The sequence below is a fragment of the Chenopodium album genome, chromosome 15 (assembly GCF_948465745.1).
Source record: "Chenopodium album chromosome 15, dcCheAlbu1.1, whole genome shotgun sequence".
NCBI classification, from domain to species: domain Eukaryota; kingdom Viridiplantae; phylum Streptophyta; class Magnoliopsida; order Caryophyllales; family Amaranthaceae; genus Chenopodium; species Chenopodium album.
Window position 1 is genome coordinate 40,075,651 of NC_137848.1, and position 25,095 is coordinate 40,100,745.

At 36.0% G+C, this 25,095-nt stretch overlaps 2 protein-coding genes across 2 annotated transcripts; one reads left to right on the top strand and one right to left on the bottom strand.

Moving 5' to 3' along the window:
* Window positions 1–2,147: 2,147 nt before the first annotated feature.
* LOC145582217 (beta-glucuronosyltransferase GlcAT14A-like) lies at window positions 2,148–6,813 on the top strand. The gene is made up of 4 exons (XM_081639222.1): window positions 2,148–2,895; window positions 3,605–3,680; window positions 3,775–3,890; window positions 5,787–6,813. The coding sequence occupies exons 1-4, from the start codon at window positions 2,340–2,342 to the stop codon at window positions 6,296–6,298; spliced, it is 1,260 nt and encodes a 419-aa protein (XP_081495348.1). The 5' UTR covers window positions 2,148–2,339; the 3' UTR covers window positions 6,299–6,813.
* A 1,708-nt stretch (window positions 6,814–8,521) lies between these two features.
* LOC145582218 (protein PAM71-homolog, chloroplastic-like) lies at window positions 8,522–23,689 on the bottom strand. The gene is made up of 10 exons (XM_081639223.1): window positions 23,325–23,689; window positions 18,139–18,310; window positions 14,785–14,968; window positions 14,012–14,059; window positions 12,647–12,743; window positions 10,170–10,327; window positions 9,543–9,608; window positions 9,411–9,461; window positions 9,220–9,324; window positions 8,522–9,138 (listed from the first exon to the last, which is right to left on the bottom strand). The coding sequence occupies exons 1-10, from the start codon at window positions 23,452–23,454 to the stop codon at window positions 9,073–9,075; spliced, it is 1,077 nt and encodes a 358-aa protein (XP_081495349.1). The 5' UTR covers window positions 23,455–23,689; the 3' UTR covers window positions 8,522–9,072.
* Window positions 23,690–25,095: the final 1,406 nt, after the last annotated feature.

Consider the following 25,095-nt stretch of genomic DNA (forward strand, 5'->3'; position numbering starts at 1 on the left):
TTTAAACCTTGTATTATTATTATTATTTTTAGTGTTTTTATCCCTTATGTTTTTTCGGTAATGGTGAAAATATATGATTAATTTTTGTACATATTTTTTTTAAAAAAAAAAAAAAAACTGAAATAAAGTATATTGAAAATAAAATTTTAAATTTTGAATTTTTGAAATTTGAAAATAAAATCTTGAATTATTTTTGATAGAAAATAATCTTAGATAAAAAAAATTCTGGGAAATCCAATATTTTGAAATGATTTGACTTTAAATGCGTGGTAAAAATCAATTGGTAACTATCTATTATCTTTTTTTAAAATTAGTTTCTCATAACTTACCATGTTCTTTATATTTCAATGATGTGTTCTTTTATAATTTAATGATGTTCTTTGCATTTATAAGCTATGTTTTTTCTATTTTAATTCGGGTGTACCATGCACATGGTACTCCCAGGTGTATGAACCAACCATTGGTTTTGTGGATGGATTTTAATTTTTAAAATGGACGCCTATCATAAAAATAAAATTTGGTTGTGCATTTTGCCTTAGTTTGAGCTTTGAGGGATTGAGGATTAGAGAGAGAAAGAGATCCAACTCATCTAAAGTGCAAGTTAGTTTATCATTATTATACTAATGAGGTCTTGATTTAGTGGCAAAGATTAAGGTCATATATACCATATGGAGTAAGTTATATGTTCAAACATGCTATCGTGTAAGCTACTATTATAGGCATGTTCGGCGAAATATAGTTGTGAAGGTAGTTATTAGCTGTGAAGATAGACAAATAAGGTATGAGTGTTTGGTAAAGTAGCGATTGACTATATGTTACATTTAAAATTAATATTTTTTCCTAATCTACAGATTAAATTTTCAACAACTACCTCTAACTTTAAAACCTAATAATTCTAGCTTTTGATAAAAGCTACCTTCACCACTAAACACTAACTCAACCACTATATTGCCAAACACTCATATTTTTTTATTTTTATTAAATATTGGTTTGCCTATCCACTAAATGCTACTCAAAAGCTAATGCTAAACACGTCCTATATTGTGTTTCAAGGAAGCAACACCTCAAATCTGATTTGTTTTAGAAGACTTTGACATCCTTATTCCACAAGCTATCCCTAATGTGGTCACGTAGTGGTTGCTGATAGATACGCTTGTCGATAAAGTTAAGCTAGGATTAGGGTTATAATTTGGGAGAAGATTGGGTGTTCTTGGCCATTAGTTTCTTCGTTCCTCAAGTGAGAAAAGATTTTCGCATTTGATAATTTATAGGGAATTTCAACAGCATGTCATAACTATCTCTATCACCACCGTTTTAGGGTTTGTAAGTTTCATTGAACTCATGATAAAGGTAAAGATTAGGTTAGGGTTTTTGCTCTTTGGTTTTTTAGGGTGTTATGATAGCGTTTTATCCTCCTATTACATACCCCTTATTTTAATTGGTTAAGTTCTAAGTTTTAATGCTTAGTTTTGTTTAGACTTGGTGATTTTGGGGGAGGGGGGGTGTGTCAGGATCCCCTTAGCTTTTCCCTTAGAACTATAGTCTACCTAGCTGATTGGCTTTGCATGCCTAGAGTTTCAAGGGTCGGGGTCAATGCAGGCTGGGTTATAGATAATCACATTTTGTTGGCCTAAAAGCGAGTTAGGCCGATACATGTACAAGATCTAAGATAAACATAGTCATGTGAAATCTTATTGGAACCATCTTAATAAATTATTTTTTAATATCAATTTATTACAGTTTATACCACTCCATAACTGACAATTAATAATTTTTTTTATGGACAATAATTAAAGATATCACCGTCAAAATACCGCATCAAAAAGTACTAAAAGGATAAATGTAACAATTAGGGACTTTAATAAAGAAGTGAGGGAGCACCTAATAGTCAGAAGCTCACCCATTACATCACACTCACCTTGTTAATTCATTCCAATCTAACCACCTTTCTTGCCTCCTTAATCTCTTTACCCATCCTCTACTTAAACACAACTAATAAATCAATAAATGGTAATCACATCATCTAATCAAAATCATATAAACTAAATATCTCCCTAATATCTAACCTTCCTAAAACACACCAAAAACCCCCCCACCTTAGATCTAGTAATCTCACAACACCCTCAAAATCAAAACACTCTTCATTATTTTTTTCATTTCGATACACAGCAATACACGAAAGCATAATAATCCCTTATCTCAAGAACGAACCATCCCTATGGCCCTATAGCACCATTAATCCCATTATAAACACACCAAAACAACACAACCAACCATCTTGTACCAAAAGAACCAAAAACTATAAACTTTTTTAAAAAAACACAACAACAACAACAACAATGTTGCAAAACCAACAACCACCATCACCGCCACCAAGAGACAACTCCACAACCTTGTACTTCATAGCAGCCTCCTTCATTTTCTCTCTCCTCTTCTTCATCTCAACAACCACAACAACCACCACAACCGCCGCGACATCACCTGACCCACGCCTCTTCCCCAACCCTCAATATGTCCTCAACAACCCCAACTCACCCCCTCTTCCTTCTGTCCCTTCAATTGCTTACTTCATCACTGGATCATCCGGTGACTATTCTAGAATCTTCCGGCTTCTTCTCTCTATTTACCACCCTAAAAATCTTTACTTGCTTCATCTTGACCGTTTTGCCCCTCAGTCTGACCGTGACCGTTTGTCTCTTAGGGTGCACGGCCTGCCCGTGGTTAAAGCTGCCCGTAATGTCCATGTTATTGGCAATGCCGATTTTGCTTACCCTAGAGGATCTTCCCCTATTGCTTCTTTGCTTAGGGGTGCCTCTATCTTGCTTAGGTTGAATTCTAATTGGGATTGGTTCATCAATTTGTCTGCTCATGATTATCCCCTTGTTACTCAAGATGGTAAATTTCTATCTTTTGAATTATAATTTTTGTGGGGTTTGCTTGGATGTTTGATTTGCTATTGTTTTTTGTGATTTAATGATGGTTGATCATGTGATTTTGTGTTATTGGTTTTTTTTCTTGCTTTGCTGCATTGATTGTTAATTTGGTCTAAGTTACTAGTTTTGATTTTCAAGCCGCAAAGAGCAGTGATGTAGACGGGATTTCATCTGACGTTTTGTGAATTACTATTACATTCGGACTTGAATTGACTAAGATACTTAAGGTTTTGAAGTGTAGTTTTGTTGGGATTTCTCTTATTAGCTGCATTGATTGTTAATTTGGTGTATACTAGGATACTAGGTTTGTTTTTTCTTGTTCATGGAGAGTCGCAAAGAGCAGTGATATAGACAGTAATTGATGTCAGGTGTTGTGTATTGCACCCTGACTGTAACCCAGACTTTAGGTTTTGTGCAAATTTGCTGTTCATTTCGCGGTTCATGACCTAAAGATTACAACTTTGTTACAATTCTAGCTACATTAGATGAGGAGATTGTTGTTATCTTATGATGTGTATTTTGGTTCAAGCTTTAATGTTAAACACTGATTTGATAATGCGGGTCTTTCAGGGTTTTGTTGCATATATGCCCTGCTTGATTTGATAATTTGGTTCAAATATTCAAACTTCTATTTAATTTTGATAATGTTGTTATGATTCACATTTCTACAGATTTATTGCACATATTGTCATACACACCAAAAGACCTGAACTTTGTGAATCATACCAGCTACATTGGATGGAAAGAGTGAGTTACTTTTACTTGTTTACATGAATCAATTTTTTGGTTGTTGATTAAGTCCATTCCCTTTTAGTAACTCTGGTTTCATGTGGCATTTTAGAGCTCGAAGGCTGAAACCCATCATTGTGGATCCTGGACTTTATCTTGCAGAAAAGACTGGGATGTTTTATGCCACTCAAAAGCGGGACTTTCCCAGTGCTTATCAGTTGTTCTCAGGTGAGTCTGCAGCCTCACTTGCATATTTCCAGAGCTCAAATACTAGTAAAAGTTAAATCTAGTGCTCCTTGGTTTGAGCTATTATAGATTTTTTTTTTTCAAATCTTAGTCTATCGCTGGCAGCTGCCCTAGTTGCTTTATACTCCCTACCCTCTTGAAAAAAGTACATAATGTGATTTAGTTTTGGTTAATTGAAGCTTTAAAAGGGATCTCTTTCCTGCATTGTCTGTCTCACCTCTGATGTTACCAGATAATCAGGGCAAGAATCAAAAATATGTATTGAAGCTTTGGTAGTATTCGTATTCTTTGAGAACAGTTACTTGAGATTTTAGGCCAGAAAGTGGTTATGTGGCTAGGACACAAGGTCTTGATAGCAGCTTGTTTGGATAATAAATTGGGAAGGGAAAGAAGAAAACTGAGAGGGGACTAGGGGAGAGAAAGGAAAATAGGAGGGGAAGCGAACTTTTTGGTCTTATGGTAGTGAATAGTTCATCCTTTTCGCTTGCTATTCTTCATCAATGGAAGAAGAAGACCCACAAATTTGGAGCCCCTAAAAATTCGTTTCTTTATCATTTACTACTGCCTACAACACCACACGATCCTTTGCCACTTCCACAAAGACATCCACCTGAAGGTGACGTTCATCATCACTCTGACAATCTCTTCCGCCAACACCACAAAAAACTACAGTTGCTGATGGCTGGGTGTGATTAAATGTTTTCTCCACTGCTGAAATAGTTGTTGCTAGTCTTTCCATTGTCATTTAAGATATGTAGGTAGTTTCATTTCATCTTCATATTTCTTGATTTGAAATTGGGGAAGTCATGACAATTAAAGGATGTCAATTATGTGAATCTGGGTTTCACATCTAAGAGTGAGACAAAGAAAGGTGAGGGAAAATGAAAAAGGGGTTATTTTTTGGAAGGACTCAAGGGTTGGGGGGGGGGGGGGGGGGGAAGGGGAGAAAATCGAGATTTTAGTAAGGTAAAATCGTCATTTCATGTTAATTGAATGTCTTATTCCCATTTTCTTTCCACATTTTTCCAATTTTGGAGAAATTTGTTTCTCAAATACTTAATTCCCTCCATTTTCCTCCCTTTCATTTCTCTCACCTACATAATATGCTATCCAAATTAGGGAAATTGCATCCCTAATCCCTCTATCCAAACAATGTGCCAGTAGATGTGATCATGTGAATTGACTTTAGATCCATATTCAGGGTACCTTCTGTCTGGTCTCAACTTTTTTAAAACTTTCCTTGATCCTGATGTATGATTTTCTCCAAAATGAGACTGATGCTATGGGTAGTAATCACTATTGTTTACTAATTACCCTTGCTTCCCTTTCCCTCTCTGTTCTTTTGTCAAAGTGTCTAGGCCTCTAGTGAGAATGGCAACTTAAATAACACCTTCCCTCTGACATATACTTGTTCACTTGCTGCATAATTCCATCAACGGATGAATACTCTTGGACTTTATTGTAAGGTGCAACTAGGAGCATTGGCTGTTTGACGTTATTGCTGGAATGGCTTATATTCTGAATATTTTTTTGATGGCACTTTTCTTGTTTAGCAACTACATGAAAATGATGAAGTTGAAAGAAAGCTGTTATGTTTATTCATCTATTTCATCCCCTAATAAGCCCCAATTTTCAAGATAAATCGATGAGAAACTACAAAATATGTAGATGGAAATCTTGTTAACAGTTTTTTGTTCAGAATATGTCAAAGAAACTGCATCTTCTGCTGGCATATTTAGCCATCAAAAAATGTAGATGGAAATTGTTCAGAATATGTCAAAGAAACTGCATCTTCTGCTGGTCTATTTAGCAATCAAAAAATTCACCAGAAATTTTGAGTACTGAATCATCAGCTGATAATTGGTGTTCTATGTGCAGGGTCACCGACCTCTGTTTTGAATCGGAAATTTGTTGAATTCTGTGTTCTGGGATCAGATAACTTACCAAGAACTTTACTGATGTACTTAGCAAATTCCCCATCATCTTTATTGAGCTATGTACCAACCGTTGTTTGCAACTCACCAGAGTTCAAAGAGAGTGCTGTAAACCATAATTTACAGTATGCATCTTACTCTGCATCTTCAAGTGATAGTCCCAGACACCTGAATGGCTCTGACTTAAAAGACATGCTACAGAGTGGATCGGCATTTGCCACGCAATTTCGTCCGAATGACCCAATACTTGATCGTATTGATAGAGAAATTCTTGGGCGGAGACGTGGGAGTGTTGTGCCTGGTGGCTGGTGCGTTGGTGAGAGGAACAACACTTGTGGTGAATGGGGGGATGCAGACATCTTGAGGCCAGGTCCTGGAGCTAAGAGATTTGAAAGACGTATCACTGAGCTGCTTAAAAATGGGACATTCCGAACTCAGCAGTGTTTGATTGAATAAATTTTTTACCCTATTTATCACACGATTTTCACCTGAATGACACATTAAGGAATGAAAAAGAAATTCATGAGAGCATTTTCAGCTTCAGCCTATAGAAGCATTTTTTTCCCTCGGCTCATCGTAGCTCTGCTCTGAGGTTTTTATAACAGTCAATGCTGCATCAGAGAGTGGGTTAGACGATTAGTGGTCAATTTTAATGTTGTAACAGTAGGTGTCCAAGCCTTTGTGGTTTGTTGGGGATGTAATTGTTGTACCTTAGTCCCAATTGGTTGGGGTTAGCTGCACAGATCTAGACACTCATGAGTTGCTCGTGTTAGTCGTCTTTTCTCCCTTAAACTCTATTCAATGCGCTACGAGTCTACGACCCTGAAGATGCAGGGCTGCAGGGGATGTAATTGCTGTAAAGTAAATTAACTTTTTTTTGTTTAGTTGAGAGGGTTGATTATGTTGTACTTAAACGATGCCTCTAGTTCCTCGGTTGGCACACAGTCTAACTTTTCGTAACGAGTAATTGTTTGCACATATTGTTCTTGAATGAATCTGCTTACAATGAATAATCAACAATTATTTGACTAAAATTCCTGCCAAAACTACTCAACAACTTTCTTACACATTCTCTCTAATCAAGCTTATAGTTAATTTCTGTAACAATCTGAAAGGCTTGACCTCAAGTCTGAATCTCAAAACTAGGAAACCAATTAACAAAATCATAAGTATACTTCCAAGTAGCTTGAGATTCAAGACAACCTTGCATTACTAAAATACTAAGTAATGGATTTCAGCAACATAACAATCGCGATGCTTGACCACCCAGCCATCCAAGATATACCATCAGACATCAGTTCAGAAGAATTTCTATCATGAAACATGAAGATACATGCGTCGTTGTAAGAATAAAACCTCTCAACTGTTTCAATTGTGAATCATAAAGGCTGGATGAAACTATTCCAGGATCTTCATTTTATAGCTTTATTACTTGTAATGTACCAAATACTTGGATGATAAAATATTCATTGGTCCCATTCTTCACTCATCTTTGTCCGTATGGGTGTTGCTTCGGGTATAGTTACCAAGTCAGGAGTTTATTACTTGATCAGTAAGGAACATCTTACGCTTGAATCATGATTTACCTAAAATAATTAACTGAGCTCGAGGGGTGTATGAGAATACTTGCTCTGATAACAAAGTTAGTTACGAGTACTTGCGAAAGAAAAAAGCTTGCAATCTTTATCGATAAGTATGAGCGAATAGACAAATTGAAAGTACCTTGGGATTTACCACTAAAGCCTGTTCTTCTCAGTTTAATTTCAGTTCAGCTTTAATCAGTTCAGTCCAGTTCAGTTTCTAATTTCCTTCTCTCATAAAATATTCAGTTCAGTTCAGTTCAACTTCAATCAGTTCATTTCAATTCAGTTTAGTAAATCAGAACAGACCCTAAACTAATATTGGTACTACCTCCGTTTCATATTATATGCAACTTTGGAATATTGTTTGTGATATAAAATATTCCAAAGTTGTAAATAATATTGTAACGGAGGTGGTAGTAGAAATAATATCTTAGTAGATGGGTTTTGGACCACTTGACCATTGGGCCATTATATTGCTTCCAAAGCTTGGAAATGCTCAACACAAGCATTTTAGACTCATCCCAGACTTAAGCCAATTGACCTTTGCACCCATATGGGACTTTGCTATTGGGCTCAGGTTTGATAGGCCGTCAAATTAGAAAAGCTATTTGGGCTTCAAAACAAGGTGTAATCTAAGCTAAACCCGGAAACTCACCTCAAACTTCCTATCAAACCTCCTTTTGATCAACAAGAGTTTTCACCCTATACACATGGATCATTGGGAAACTACTGTCCAGGAAGAAAGCACTTGGGAGCAAGTGTGTACAGAATTAAGAGTTTAGAACACTTGAAACCAAGACTTGTGATTTCAGAGATGTCTCAATTCGGGGGATGGACTATTATGACGTTTGTTCCGGTGACACTATTTGAACATTTTTGGCCATGGCAACTTCAAAATTTGGGAAGCACACCAAATGGATATCCACAACGCTAGCCCTTCATGGAGGACTTGGAAGATGGTGTATATGAAAGCACCTCCAAAGTCTAAAAACATGAAATCGGGATTATATCAATTAATTTTCCCTATCAATTCCTCATCCCACACTTAATCCTCATAAGTCACAATTGTAAACCATCTAAACAAACTCTTTGCATCTGATAAAAATGATAAAAGGTTACTAAGGGATGATATTCCCAAATTCCATCCGATCTGTGACACACATTTCTGTATCGAGTAATGTAGCTATATATGCCAAAACATGAAACATATCCGAACTAAGAATACAATGTTTCTTACACTAAAAAAAAACTACACCATTTCATGGGAAATCATTATTTATACAAAAATGATTGTTGCAAGATGGTTATTTAAATACATGTCATACAGAGGAAGGTACAAAAATTTTATCAGTAACAATAAATACCTATTCTTCACAGGTTTCACTCTGTTTACCTGGTTATTGGAATTTGTCAAATTTCCTACTCAAGGTGTTCTGTTGCTAAAATGGCATGGCGTAACTTGTATAAACATTTCCAAGCTGGCTATGAAGCTGAGAGATTCTACTGGCACGATCCAACTAATGTGTCAGTGGGGAGGAGTTCCTGATCTGGAGAACAAATCTTCTGAAAATTTCCTTTTTTGAAGATAAACGTTTTGAATATAATATCTTTAAGGAAAATCTCTTGACTCGGTTATATCACGAGGAACTAAAAGAATCCAAAGAATGTTGCTACAGCAAAAAGAAGAAATAGGACCCCTCCCAAGTAGCCGACCTAAAGGGAAATATAGCGAGCATGATAAATAAGAGCAGCAAGATAGCAAAACTTAACAGCAGAAACATTTCAGTGACCTACCAGCTTTTCAGAAATGTACTTGGCAAGAAATGCTCCTCCAAGAACTGCGACAGATGTGGCAACTAGGTGTCCCACTATGGCTCCACTTGCCACGCCCCATGGAGACTGAAAGTCAAGTAATTAAGATATAATTGTAAAACTTATGGATGCATACAAGTTTATATCTATGAATGCTAGTTCTTATATTGTACCTGTGCAGCACCAAGGGCGATGGTAGCAAGCATTGAGCGATCACCCCATTCCTTTAGAAACAAAAGGATTGCATGTTTCAGCGAAATAAACTAATAATAATACAATTACTAATAATTGTACTGAAGACTCACTGCAAAGAACACAAGGCAGAATGATTTCCACAGAATTTCAAATGGGTTTGTTAGTCGTTTTGAAGCCTGCACAGAAAACAATAGGATCAGTCAAATGCAATGGTTATCATTACAGCTTTTTCACCTTTTAGGATTTTTTTAAGGAGGGAGGAAGGAGAGGGGGGGGGGGGGGGAGATGATTAGAGATTGTTTGGTTTTGCAGCAAGACCTCCGTTGTGTCAATCCAGAGAAGTTAATTCTCGGAGGGAGGGGGATAACATATTAATAGGATCTAAAATATCTAATCTATATTTCTATTCCAACTTTATATAGATTAAACAAAGTAAACAAAAAGATTGTAACCCCATAAAAAGTAGTGAATTTGATTTGTTTTGTTCAAGCAAACAAAGTCCTTATTAGAAACTTTGAAGGAAAATATATTTAATTGGACGCAATGGAGTCAAAGAGATTCACTTAAGAGCATAAGCGTCCAGTACTAGGGCAGTAAATATATATTTGTTAATCCAGAAATGGTGCAATTGAGACAGAGGTAATAGTAAGCTTAAAAGAAGTGAGAGTAAGGTGTTTATTGAAGAATAAAAATATGAGATCACAAGTATCCTGAAAATATGGTGTTTTGAAATTCACCTTCACAAGCTCCTCAGCCTCAGTATATTCACCAAGTTCAGAGCCATCTTTATTTTCATCTTTGGAATCATCTGCCGGAAGGTCCCATGCATCTTTAATTGACTTCAAACCGAAGAATAGCAGAAGAGTCACAGCAGCATACTCTCCGATGGGAAGAGCTGTAAAAGTCCCATGCATCTTTAATTGACTTCGAACTTTTATAAGATTAAAGAGCTGAATGCAACACTGACCCATTATCTAATAGATACTTCTTCAAATGGAAATCTCCTACATTTTTTTTTTATTATTGAATCTCTCCTCTTATGGTCCATATTCTCACTTTTCATTATGTTTCTCTCACATCCTTTCTTTCTAATAAAAAAAATACACCCACTATTCCCTATCTTATAAATTTTTAATTCCTCAACAAATCCCACTTGCATATTATTTTATTACATTTAATTGAACCTCCTAAAACTTTCATGCTAGTCTAAGTGTTGCACTTACAAAAAACAAAAAAAAATAAATTAAAATAGGTATTTGCGAAGTCAGTTGACTGTCCGACTGTCAGCTAAATGTTAAATGCATCCTAAACACTACAGATTACCTGGATATATAGCTATATCCATGAGTTTCTGGGTCATGATAGACACAAATGGCAATTTTGTAAGAGACAATAATAAATCAGATCAGCTGATAAGAGTTAAGCTAACATTTTAACAATGACCAAATCAGCCACGTGAAAGGAAAATAAAAGAGTTAAGCCAAATAATACAAAGAAACATAGAAATCAGAGGTAATCTTTCCAAGTTGCAAATGGGCTGGAACAGAGGTCTCCACCTTGACCTTGACACGTGTTAGCTGAAGCCCGAAAATTCTCTCTCTAATAGAATGGAATGGATTGGGAACCCATACAAGATGGTGGATTTAGAATCTTAGAAGATGAGTTAGGTATGAGACTTTTGGGGGTTGGAATGGAGTTAGATACTAATATTATGAAATTCCAGACTGAACATTCAAATGGATTTGACACCATTCCAACCCATTCCAAAAACCCCAACCAAACACCCCCTAAGTTCTCCATACAGGTAAGAAAAAGTAACAAGGAGCCACGAAGGGTTTTTTTTTTTTTTTTTTTTTTCCAAGTATAACCTAATATACATAAATCAAAAAACTTGAACTACAATCTGTTATGCGCGCGTATTAATACTATCTGAATAATATTTCTTACGATCAATTTTGTTAGAACCTACAATATCATAAGAACAATTGGTAGGAAATCCCAAGTGCAAGGATGATATTCTCCAAGACAGTCTTTATTTTGTTTGCGTTTTATGATCATCTGCTCTAATATGTAGAATCAAATAGATTATCTTGCTATTCATATGACAAGTACTAAAGTTCATTATGAACCTTAAAAATCAAGCCTACGATTTCCTATCTTTTACATTATAAAAACAAAAGAAAAATGGAATATTCTCAACGGTAGCCTCTAACTTTTTCTAAGCTGAATTGGTAATCCCCCACCCCACCCTACCCCTTTCCTTTTTTTTTTTTTTTTTTTCACAAAAAGACCCTAACTCAAATGTTATCCTCACTTGCATTAGTGAGACTTATTTCTTAAGTTTTTAATAATAAAACTAACCATGGTTAGTGTTTTTTGTTCCCTTTTTTTTAAAAAAACCTCAGACCCCCACCCTTCTCTATCTCTGTTCCCAATCAGACCATTGACCTCCATTAACAACACCCAGCCACCAGCCCAGCCCCATTTCCTTTCCTCCATTAACACCTAAGTGCCCAACATCACCAAGCAATCTGAGTTTTTTTTAAAGCAGGAGCAGGATTGAGATTAGTGTTGAGGATGATAATTTGATAGGATTTCTTGTCGCTTTTGTTCCAGTTTTCACGCCTTCCTAGTTCCTAATGCTGTTATATTAGGCTTCTTTTCTTCATCAATCAATTTTTCAAAAATTAATTAATTTAATTAATTTCCCAAATTTAGCTGCTCCACATTCTTTTTCTGCTTCCTTAATTGTCTTTTGTTGTAGTTAACGGGAAATTGAAGACTTTAAATCGTTTAAATTGATTAAGAAAAAGATGGGGTAAAGAGGTGTACTGTGCTGGGCTAAAAAGGGTTTTACTAACAGTTGTATGGTGATGGTGGTTGATGTTGTAAAGTGGTGTGAGTAGGGAGAAAGTTGAGGATTGTAGGGCCATTTAAGTAATTTATTAGGTTAACCATAGTTTGCATTGTGATAACTGAACTAGGTCTTATTAATGCATTAAGTGAATAAAAACTGAATTAGGGTCATTTTGTGAATTATTTTTTTAACAAAAGGAGCTAGCAATCAAGCATAGCAATTGTTAGAGGCAACATGAGAATTTCCCAAGAAAAATAGAAAAGGTGGTTTCATGAGCCTAATTCCCTGACACATAGCATTCATAAGTTAGGCCAACAATTACAAACATGATTCCTCAAATATGAGGTAAACACTTACTTGTCTGAAATTGAGCCGGTACAGACTGAAATACTCGTCCTATTATCACAGAGAGGATGGTCATCAGTCCAAGGGCACCCATAGATCCTAACAGCACCTGTTTCATGAAAAAAAGACTATAACATAGGATTTCCATCAGTGGAAATACACTCAATTTTGCACTGGTGATCATCCTCCCTCTAGAAAATGCTTTAACAGTTAATCACGTCGCAGAAAAAGGACTTGTGAAATGAAAAAGCTATACTCAACACTGCATATGGTAGCTCTACAGAATGGCGACCCAAAAGATCAAGGTGAACCAAACTTAAGATACCCAGCAGACAGAAGTTAGTTACCATAACTTCTTGAACCTTCCAATAGAGGGATATTCACTGTAATATATCTGAAGAAACTAGTGAGTAGTGACACAATAAGCGCTAGCAAAACAACAATTTACTCAATTTCTTTTGACAATCTTGGTTGAAGGCTCTATTATTAATTTCCGGATAAGTAAACATGCACAAGCAACAGAGAGAGTAACAAGGTTCTAGTAATATATCTTATGCTTCTTTAGTTCATCAACCCATGTTATCATAAACCTTGGTACGGCCTAGTCAGATAAGCTTACTCTTTTCCTTAATCAGTTTCTCAAGCTTCATCAATTTTCTACATGACTTGTGGTTGTCACTTCTCAAGGGCCAACTCATCATTGATAGATTTATGTAAAGTTAGACTAGTTTACTGCATTTTTTAATTATAAGATATTCCCTTCGATCTGTCTTTTTTAACCCTATATGCTAGATTAGGGAGTATACCATCACATGTCCTTAATAGATAAAAAGATGATCTTTACATGGGGCACAGAATTCTTTGGTGTCATGCAAATCTCAGGAAAAGATCCTCTTTGACAAATTCAACCCTAATTGAAAACAATGGACCCTCCACTCTGCTCTTCATGATACTTGGCAAAGCATATCCTTATTACAAATATTCAATTTTTCATGCCTGAATTCTGACAATCAATTTTCAACACGCAGAAAACAGATTATACGCAGAGGAAACAGCAGACTTCTTTGTAGAATGGCTAAAAAGTGCCACCCACACACAGTAATTTTAAGAAGGCTATCATTTAAAATTCAAATTTTATTAGAGCTCACTGGTAACAGACACTCAAATTTCTAATCTTCCATGAATATTTTTCATTAAGTTGGTAGGCCATCCACCTTCTGATGAGATGGAGCATCAATATGTAGTTATGTACTATTATTAGCTGTCCCGCTAAGTAGAATACATGAAAGCATCAGACCTTAGGATGAGATTATATGTGATACGTTGTCAGCAAAATGACATGACCTTAGAGAGAGAGTGAGAGAGAGAGAATCATACCAGTCCTTTTTTATACTGCATGGCCAGGAGAGCAGCAATAAAAAATGTCTGTTCCACGGACGCAAAGCAACTTATCAATATTTCCATTTCACAAAATAACATTACAGAGGCAGTCTAAAGGTATATAAAATGGAAATATAACATTTGTCCTTTAAAAGAATTTTTTTAAAAAAAAGAAAAAAAAAAAGAAATCTGAAAATTGCATGAGCTATTTGATCTCGGGCCTATTACAGGTAAACATTATACTGAACATTGACACTGCATTATGTGAAGACCTTCCATAAAAAAATATGCATTTTATGAGGACTATAACTTGATTAAAAGGCTCTTTTTTGTTCACTTTAACAGCCTATAATCCTGCCTATGGATAAATTATAATCGCGATTAAAATCTTAGAATCTTTACGATTTTTGTATGGCCATGAGATCCTACTTGAAAGCCAAATAAATGCTCAAACTTAATTGTAATAAATATCACAGCTACTAATATAGCAGCACAGTAATGCTGGTTAGTTCATATGGAAAAATATTTATCCAGATGTTTCCAAAAAAAAAAGAAAAAAAATCATGGCTTCAACATTATTTTCAAGTATAGGTTAGCAAAGTAACTAGCCATTTGTAATTAACATTATATACTCAAATCAAAAGAATATGTCATCAAGGAATGTGATATGCTCCTGGTGATTATTCTAATTCAAATCACGGATTCAAATGACACTGCAGACCAATACAATTTCAAAAGAACGGATAAAAGCTTTGTTACTAAATGTATACCTTGTCCCCAATTTCCGAGACAAAAATTAATGTGAATGCAGCAGTAAATCCGGTCTTTGCAATTGCAGCCAATATTGATGAAGGCCCTCCTTTGACAAACATTACAAGGGAAAACGCCAGAGCACACCCACCCAGAACCATAGCTATAGAGAGAGGATAAGGGATTCGGATAGGATGCTTGTCACTGCCAAACAATCGAAAATTGAACATAAATTGATGTCATCCTAATACACATTGCAACAGATCATACATGATTAAGATATGACATTCTGTAGGAAAGACTAATCAGAAGTCAAAAGGTGAACAATGAAAAGGCTGTCACATCAAAGTACAGGAGCAGGAATCACAAACATGTTATTCTGATTGTCAGACACATCACAGCATAATTTTCAGACACAGCCACATGAGACATTATCTTATAGGATACTAAAGAGATGGCACAATCCATACATCAATCATGAAACACCTTCATGCGTGGAATAAGGCTGCCCTTACCAAAATCCATTTGGCATTAGCTTACAGAAAGGACAAACTTTGGGTCAAATGTAATTCACATATATTATGTCAAGGAAGGGATGTCTCCACTATGCCTATTCCACACTTCATGGCTTGTGAGGAAAATTTGGAGATGTAGACTACATTGATAAGGTTGGTGGGTGGAATGCAGTTAACAGTTGAAGTGGCTTCTCATTCAAACTTATGTAACAAAACTTCAGAAGCTTCAAGAACCATATGAAAAGGTGGTTTGGAAAAGGGTGATCTGTAATATTAAAGCTGGTCATAAAATTGTATTCACTTTATGGATGACTATTTTGCATATAACACACACTAAAGGCAGAATCACAAGTTGGGGCATTCAATGAGTGCAAAGCTGAAGTTAAATGATCAGGCTCCAGAGAGCATTGACATTAGTTCTTCTCTTGCTCTTTGTCAGCTCATCAGCTGAAGTCTAGAAATATGTGCTCAATGTGTTGCAGCTGAGAAGGCAGATTGTAATGGCAGAATGTAATGGATCATTAGCAATTAATTACTCAAGCTTTAAGCCTTAAATTACTGTTCTTTGTGTTAATCTTGAAGTGGGAAATCTGGTCTATAACACAGATGAAGTCTTTCAGAGAAAAAGTGCAGAATGAAAATAAGATTGCCAAGAAAACGATTGCAACTAGTAACATTTACCTGATGGCTAATTGGCTATTGCTGAAGCAATTTAAGGCATTTGGGTCTGGAGGAATGCTATAATTATTTATAGAGTAAAAATGATTCCTACATGGAGATATAAGGAAGTCATTGTTGGAGTCTACTGATAGTGATAGATGCAATTAGCTTAGTTTTTATTGCTTTATAGGAGTACAGTTTTTACGAACCATGTAGACTATATAGGCTAGATCGAATAGGATAGGACCAGGACCAGGACCAGGACCAGGACCAGGACCAGGACCAGTTTCAACGAATCCGATCTTAGCACAAGCAATATGGGTGATAAAGCCACCAAAGTAAATGGAACAGCAGTGTAGTGCCCTTAGCTATATTATTATGGTGGACTGCAAGTTGGTGCGCAATATTAATTTTGTAAGGGTTAGTTGTTCAGTAAACATAACTACCAAAAATGGCCAATTCCTCACTCTTAACATTTTGAGGCTCATGCCTCCTAAAAAAATAATGCCAGTAAACCATTGCCAAACCTTAGGGACAAGGTGGTGGATTAGAGTGGCATATAGATGTTGGAAGGAATCACAGTTCTCTTGACCTGTGAGAGCCCTCCAAAGACTTACGACGATATATTTGGGTGGCAATTTGTAAATACAGTTAATGCTTAGGCCAAAAGTTCGAGCGAACTCATTCAAACTCATCAATAACTCTATTTATTTATCTATAGTACAAGGTGATATCACCACCTCTAGATTTCACAACACTTAAAGAGCTCAAAAATTCATAAGGTAATTTGGGAAAAAGTGTAACAAGACAAACTAAATATTTGACATGACACATTAAAACAACATTTTAACCTCATTATCAATTTCCATATAATTGAAAGAATTTCTATATATGAAACGAGTAGGAAAAAAAAATTTCCCCCTGTAAATGAATCTAGAACTTTCAACTTTAAACTCCCATCTTTTTTTATTGTTCTTAAAAAGCTTTTTACTTTTTATTATAAATCAGTTTTAACATTTAAATTTGAGTTTTTTTTTTCTACATATTTAATATTACTACCTTTTTTTTTAGTTGACACGTATTCCTTTTTAGGAAGTTCATTTTTAGTTGACACGTTTCCTTATCGGGTAAGTTTTATACCTTGTTTTTTTAGTGTACCCCACTTGCTTTATCATTCTCTCTCCTCTCCTTAATATGTGTGTCTACATTAAAAGCGTCAATTAAATAGAAACGGAGGAAGTACTAAGAAAGCAGTAAAATAAATATAAAAAAATTAAAAAGCGCCTCATATACGAAAGGTGCACGTCTACGCTTTGTGCCTAACGGCTAAGCTCTCAGTGCGTCTCGCGCCTTTGAAAACTAAGAATGATTGAGACATACCCTTTAGTCTTCAATGACTATGTCCGAAAGGTCTTGTTAAATCTCTAATTGTGGTTATCTCGAACTATCAGACCCAGTCTTGACCTTTTTGGTGCCATATTTGAGTACTTGAAGGTATTTCTCTATAGGATATTTGAAACTTGTAAACTATATAGAACGAAGATAAAGTAAAGTGTATTAGATAGTAGATGTAACAAAGATTGAGAATTTGAGAAATTTGAGGAAGGGTGAGAGATTTAAAGTTTGTAGAGTTGAGAAGTTAGGGTTTGGAAAGTAGAGAGAGAAAGTGAAGAATTGGGGAAGAAGGGAAGGGGGGTTAAATTCCCACGAATCTTGATTAACCAAAGGGGGGCATGGTGATATACTTTCCATGTTTTGTGGGGAGTTGAAATTCCCATGAATTCCCACTTCCTCCATTTTGCTTTTGTGTGTCAACCAAACAATTATCCAACTTATCAATTTCCATAAACTTTCACTTCCCCAATTTTATGTTGTCAACCAAACAAGGCCTTAGTATTTATTATTCCCTATTCAATTATTGTCTTAGTTTCAATTATTCCAACATCAAAACACTCGATCCCATAAATAATAGGATCAAAAGGACATCATATGACTCTACTTCCCTCACTACCTTGTTAGTGGATTTTAGGATTACTTTAATTAGGTGATGCTATCACTCTATCAGTCATACGTGTTTTCAAATAAATTCAACTGTTAATGACATAAAGATTACAAACAACAGTGTACTTTTATGACATAAAGGTTACAAATAAAAGCTTACTTGGTTTCAAGCTTGCAACAATGAAAATTGATACCTACATTTGAGAGGAGCTTTCAGTGGATGAGCTATTTGAAGATATATTCTGACTATTAAACTCCTCTCTTCCATCAAAGTCGCTTGATCCAACACCAACATTTGAGGCCTGGCTTCGTACTGGACTTCGGACTGGACTGAAGACTGGTTTGAACTTCCTTGTTTCCTTGTGTTTTACTTCAAAATATAAATAACATTTATTTATCATTTATCATCAATCAAAATTTAGTGTATTTCTTCAAAATAAAAATTAGTGTATCAATGTGCAAATACCAAAATTTAGAATTCCAGAGAGTAGGCTTGTATTAAAATATGTCAACATAAATTGGGGATTCTCAGCAGAAATATATGTTTCTTATGAGAGTCGGTATAGAAAACATAGGTATGCTACCAATTACAGAGTCAAAATGCAAGGATAAACTAAGTCTCACCATTTCAGCAGCGGAAGGAGACACATATAGTCCTGACAAGAAAAACACAATATTTCAAGTAAATAACGGACCATATCAGAAGAGAAAGACACCTATAGGCCATGGTACAGGTTTGATCTCTTAAGAGGTCATCATTCAAACATGGAATGCAGTTCTACTTGCTTCATCAAGCTCTTTCAGTCAAATATTAGCGAATTCTACAATATTCTGGTCCCTTCTTCATTCAATGTGATATTTATACAGAAAAAATATAGATACTAAAGACCAAAGTCAAAACATGTACACCCTTAGTTCACTAAAACTTTACCACTGTTAGCAAGATTGACTGTATAACACTATAATGGCATATAGGAGTATCCCATAACGATATACATATCGGCATTACGACACATTGATGGTCACACTCAAATAACTCAGGCACTTTGAAAGTGAAAACCACCAAATATAACAAACAAATGAACAATATTAACAGCCTTAAATATCTCTTATGTAACGACAGGGCCAACAGACACACAGAAGCAGACAATATAACACTATCCTCCCATCCAATATTATGTACAACTATTTTTACACCCTTCTGGACCCTCCGACCACACAACCTGTCAAAGACAACTGAACTAATCACAACAAAATAAATGCATATGAGAAGATACAAGAGGTTGGCAAAAGTAGATTACTGTCTTTCACAATTTCAAAACTATGATAGGATTATTTGTTTAAGAGTGCCTTGGGTTCTAAATGTTAGTAACACTTCATGTGGATACCACAGACCAACGAGAGGTGGAAAGGGAATGTGAAAGGTGGGATATGTGTAATAAAAGTAGGAGAGAAATTGTTGTAAGTGGGGTTTTTGTGAGAAAGAGTAGAGTGGTTGTAGATGAGTTAATGTGAGAAAAGTTTGCCAAAATAGGATAAAAGAAAAGGTGTACCCAAGAAAAAGAATGGATGAAAATAGAATGTACAACAACAAAATGTAACATGAATTTATGCATCTTCCAACTTTTATGAGTAACAATGAGACTTTCTATATAAATCAAACAAAGACACAACACAGAACACACATTTAACGATATATGGAAATATTAAAATCAAGACACCAACTTTGAGGTGTGCTACATTTATTGATTCTAACCTGTGCCCATCATCAAATTGGTACCAACTTGCTAAACACATAGCTGACATAAATTACACCAACATCTGACCCATTTGCTAGATAAAAAATTGTTATCCCTTTATTTCTAATTGAAATCCTATTTGGGGTCGGCTAACATAAATTGTCATAAAGAACTGTCTGATATAGAAAAAGGGACATAACAAGATAATCCGATGAAAGAGTTTGAAAAAAGAAGTGTAAAAGTGAGAAAAAAGAGCATCCAAGTAAAAATTCAAAACTAAGGGTTACTGTTGAGAAATTCCCTTTTTTTCTCCAATGGCCTCACCAAATAACCAGGTTTTTCATGCTAACACATTCTTCACCAACCCAACATAATGTAACCCCTAGTTATTCAAATCATCTATTACAATCTCATAAGCTCAATTAAATAACAAGGTGTAGAACAAGAGCTAATTTCTACTAAAGATTCAAGAAGCGAAAAAAGGGAGAAGTTCAATAAAAATGATTACATTTAGCACAAGAAGCCTTTTTTCCCCTTGGAGAGTTAGCATAAGAATAACCTCAACACCATTTAAAGAAGTATCCTCATAACAAAAGGCAAAATTGAATCCCAACTGATAGATCAATTAAAGAGCGGGAGAAATGTACATATTAGAAAATAGGGAAAGAGGAGAGAGAAATTATATGAGATAGAGGCATGAAGGTAAAGAGGGAATTGAGTGGACAGAACAAGGACAGCTATGGAACCAATCTCCCACCATAGACAAAACTAGATTGAGAGAATATTTATCAGGGACCAAAATTAGACAGAGAGCATATCTATGTATATTGGTCCCAAGTATGCTAATTTGCAAATGCTCATTCTTCCAGCATTTCAGTTCTGGATTTCAAACGTGTAAGCCAACATAGTTATTATTTTACTAATCACCAAACACCGTTTATATAGTCGTCTTCTAACAAACCTACTGCCCCAGCTTGCTAGTAAAGTCTTCTAATTGGGAATTGAATATACTATTGTCGGAACAGTGTTATATTGACAAACAAGGCCCAAGTATTTGGTAATGTCAAAATCAATTAGTATGCCAAAGCTGATGGAGTGATGGTTTTGTTGAATTATTAGGCAGCAAAAAAATCCTAAAGTGTTTATAAAAGGGTAGCTTAAAATTTTTTAAGTGGTTCAGCTGCAAGAGGAGAATAGTAGGCAGAATGTACAAAGGTAGACTAGAAATAATCACTTACAAGTCACAAGAGTCATATCTGACATTAACATATATATACTACTATACTCTGACTTAATTTTTCCCTTAGATATACTTGACCTGGCAACTTTATTACTCGAAGTCTACCAACACCCCTTACAAGTTAAATACTAATATTCACATGTGCAGATGCTATGCTTGAATGCCATAGAGCATACAGCAAGATGGTAATTTATCTGTGTCCATTTTCTCCACACTATGACAGTTTATCAATCTTAACTTAGTTTCTGAGCAATTTTGTCTATGTTCTAGGTCATAGATATCAAAAATGCTGGATGTTCATAAAAATATCAGTTTCAATTATGCTCATGCATCGACCCTAGCAAACCCCAATTAAAGATATGCTTGACTGGAGTAAGGGATCCCTTGAAAGGGGCACATACTTGTTTAATATAAAGAAAGTAAGGAACAACTATCTTTTTAGTGTAAGTTAGTGTCATTAAATACAGATTTTATCAAACTAATGAAACAAAACCAGCTATCTCCCGTTGTTATTCCTAAATCCGACCTCGATCAAACTCCTATTACCGAAGCTAATGAGTGGAACGAGCATAAGGATAAGGTTTACCAGTATGGCAGAGTTTCATAGCCAAGTTAAAGACGTGCCAACTTTTCAAACTCTTTCTTAAGCGCTGGTTCTGCTTTCACTATATGAGCAATATAAGAGCATATAAACAATAGAGCAAGATAGAAACAATAACAACAGGAAGCTCTTAGCCGGTCTATCGAACGTCCCTTGTTATTAGGCTTTAGCAACAGGAAGAGGAGATGGTTCATTAATACTAGTTTAGTTAAATAACTATGTTGTTAGCTCCGGTCGAGCTCTTTCTCCAATAAGACCGAGAACTTGTTTAGTTAAATAATGACCGAGAACTTGCATAGTCACTTGTGCTACAGCAAAATCATGGCAAGACAAACACTTAGACCCCGTTTGGTTTGATGTAAAATGTTTTCGTGGAAAATGATTTTCCCTTTTTTCACCCATTTTCCTTTGTTTGGTTTGTGAATGGTGAAAAGCAATTTTCCCAATGGTGGAAAATCGTATCCTTAACGATAAAAATCATTTTCCTTTTCAAGGGAAGCCACATTTTCCTCCTTCCTCCTTACCTCCCTTTTACTTTCCTAGTATTGTTGGGTTTGAGAAGTGTGAAAAATGGTTCAAGAAGGCATAAAGATGCAGGGCTTTGGACTTAAGCTCTGGATTGTGTGTTTGGTGCAAAGCAACAATTAAAGGCAAGGGCTGACTTCAAATGAGCATATATCTAGATCTAGAAATGTTATTGAGATCAGGTGATAGCTCATCTCAAGAGCTTTCCAATGGTCATAAGCTCGATTAGGACAAGAATCGATGAAGATATGACCATTTTACGAAGAGTTGTGTGGGGAGTTTGCCCGAACCTCCCATAGGTTCGCAACTCAAAGAAGAACAACATTTGAAGGTTACAGCCAAGGACTTCACCCGAACCTTGGGTTGGTTCGCCCGAACCTCTTGCTTCTGTTCTCTACGGTTTTGCAACTTAAGCGACGTGGCTTATTTAGGACCGTAGGATTGTTTTATTATGCTTTAAACTATATATACTCATGTTTAATCATTGTATCAGAGTAAGGGAGAGGGAATAAGATGAAGGGAAAGATGTAGAGAGAGAGATCCTCAAATGTAAAAGCTCTAACTCTATACAATGACCAAACATGAGTATATATAGTGCAAGGCATAAAAAACAATCCTACGTTCAAGAACACGTCACAAAGAGGGGGAAACGGGCTGCAAAACAAAGCAGGGGGTTCGCCCAAACCAACAGTCTTCACTGATTCAGCCGAACTTCAAGACAGTAGCTTAGAGCTACTTTGCTTCACAATGTTTGGTTGAATACCAAGTTCAGGCAAACTTGCTTCAAACCTTCACGATCCTTTGCAACACCTCATGCCGTTAAACCGTTCTCCACACTTCTCAAACCCAACACTTATCTATTTTCACATTCCCGCATTCTTTAACTTTCCTCACCAAACAAAGGAAAACTAATTTGCAATTGCGCATTTGCCAATAAATGGCACACCTCATCTTTCTCTAACCAAATCATACTCTTCGTAAACCAAAATGACTTCCCTTTCAGGTTCAGGGTTCACCATTCCCCTACTTAAACTAATTTCTATCGGGTTTATCTTCGCCGAATTTACAAGTATCCATGGGCACTCGTTAGACAAACCGTATTTAGTTATAAAAACAACCCCACATGTTAAACATACAAAAGCATAATTTTGTTATGGTTTGAGGGAAATTGAACTATAAACAATGAGATTAATAAGTATCCAAAATCACAGTAAAATTAAACAGCAATTAAAACATGAAATTGAAAAGGAAAAAAAGAGAAAGGAGAGAGAATTATTACATGAGAGAGAAAATTGGCGTCTGGGTAAAGTGGGATTTGAGCGGACAGAAGAAGAAACAGCTAACAACGGAAGTAATCCTCCGCCATCAATGCCAATTTTTGATGCCATTAGCTGCTGCTTCACCACCATTTTTATCACTTACTTTGTGTAATTTCTGCTTAATTATGCTTCAAAAACAATTAATTCTTCATCTTGGATAGTAGTTGAAGAACGTAGAATTTGGGGGTTTGGGTTGTAATTTAAGGAATTTGAGTTTGGTGATTGGTGGTATCACTACTGCTGATGTGATAGATGATAGGTGATAGATGATAGATGATGCGGAAGAAGTAGGAAAGCTGTAGTGTTTTGGACTTTTGGAGAAACTGATGACAAAAATAAGCTCTCCATACGCCCCATACGGCCATACCCAATCCATTATTTACATTTACACCCCGTGTTTTTTCAAATGATATACTTATCAAATACAGTTGTGTACTTGTATTATTGTCGTGTTATACTTAAAGATGGGCACGGGCCGTGCCGGCACGCGGGCGGCACGGGCCCGGCACGACTCCGGCACGGCCCGGCACGGGCACGGTGGCCGGCACGGCACGGCACGGCGGCACGCCGGCGTGCCGTGGGCCGTGCCGTGAACAAATTTTTTGGGACCGGCACGGGCACGGCCCGTGGCACGGCGGGCGGCACGGTGGCCGGCACGTGGGCCGGCACGCCGGCACGACCCGCCGGCACGGCACGTGGCACGGCCCGGCACGGCCAGGCACGGCCCGGCACGGCCAGGCACGGCACGGCACGGCACGGCCCGTGCCGTTGGAATATGGCCGTTTATGGCCGTTTTCCAACAGCTATAAACGGCCATATTTTCCACCCCATTTCCCACCCAAATCCCCTATAAATACCTCATATTTTCCTCCAAAATTTTCACAATTCATCAACTCATCTCTTCTCTCTTATTCTCTAATTTTCTTACTCCCAAATTCTCAATTCTCAAATTCCTAAAAAACATACAATCTTCCTCTCTTTTGTGAAAAGAAAAAAAAAATTCCTACTCTCTTATAAATTTTACATTTTTACTATTATTACTTGTACTAGTCTACTACCAAAAAAAAAAAAAAAAAAAAAATTGTTATATTTACATTCGGGAAATTAAAAATTCGGGAAATTATAAATTTGGGAAAGCATTGAAGCGTCATTGTAAGATCTAACTCAACTTTATTTTAATTTGTTATTGTTATTGTTATTGTTATTGTTACTATTATTAATTTATTATCATTATTACTATTATTATTATTATTATTATTATTATTATTATTATTATTATTATTATTATTATTATTATTATTATTATTGGAACTACTTAATTATATAAAAACTACTTTCTATTTTAATTGTGGGTTATTTGGATTGTTGAAATCTGTCTAAGGCGGGATTTGGGCTCTGGACAACGTCGCTCCTAACCTCTCCTACCTGGGATCTCATTGATCCAAGTAATCTACTATTATTATAATTATTTTTGAAAATTTAATTTATATAAAAACTACTTACTAATTAATTCTCATTGATCTCATTGTTGTTAATTGTTACTTTGTTATTGTTAGTTGTGTTATTATTATTAATTAATCATGGCATCAAACCCGAACGTTTCCTCCTCCTCTAGAAAAGCCAAGTCAACACGTAGGGAATCACCAAACCCAAACACTTCAATGTCTATGCCCCCCCCTAACATGCCCTTTCCCTCTCCTAACATGCCCTTTCCAAACACTTCCACCCCTT

Coding starts and splice junctions, on each gene's coding strand:
- LOC145582217 (XM_081639222.1), top strand. CDS start 2,340: ATGTTGCAAAACCAACAACCACCATCACCGCCACCAAGAGACAACTCC. Junction 3,681..3,774: donor AGCTACATTGGATGGAAAGA/GTGAGTTACTTT, acceptor GTGGCATTTTAG/AGCTCGAAGGCTGAAACCCA. Junction 3,891..5,786: donor TGCTTATCAGTTGTTCTCAG/GTGAGTCTGCAG, acceptor TTCTATGTGCAG/GGTCACCGACCTCTGTTTTG.
- LOC145582218 (XM_081639223.1), bottom strand. CDS start 23,454: ATGGTGGTGAAGCAGCAGCTAATGGCATCAAAAATTGGCATTGATGGC. Junction 12,744..14,011: donor TGCAGTATAAAAAAGGACTG/GTATGATTCTCT, acceptor TTCATGAAACAG/GTGCTGTTAGGATCTATGGG. Junction 9,609..10,169: donor AGGCTGAGGAGCTTGTGAAG/GTGAATTTCAAA, acceptor TTTTCTGTGCAG/GCTTCAAAACGACTAACAAA.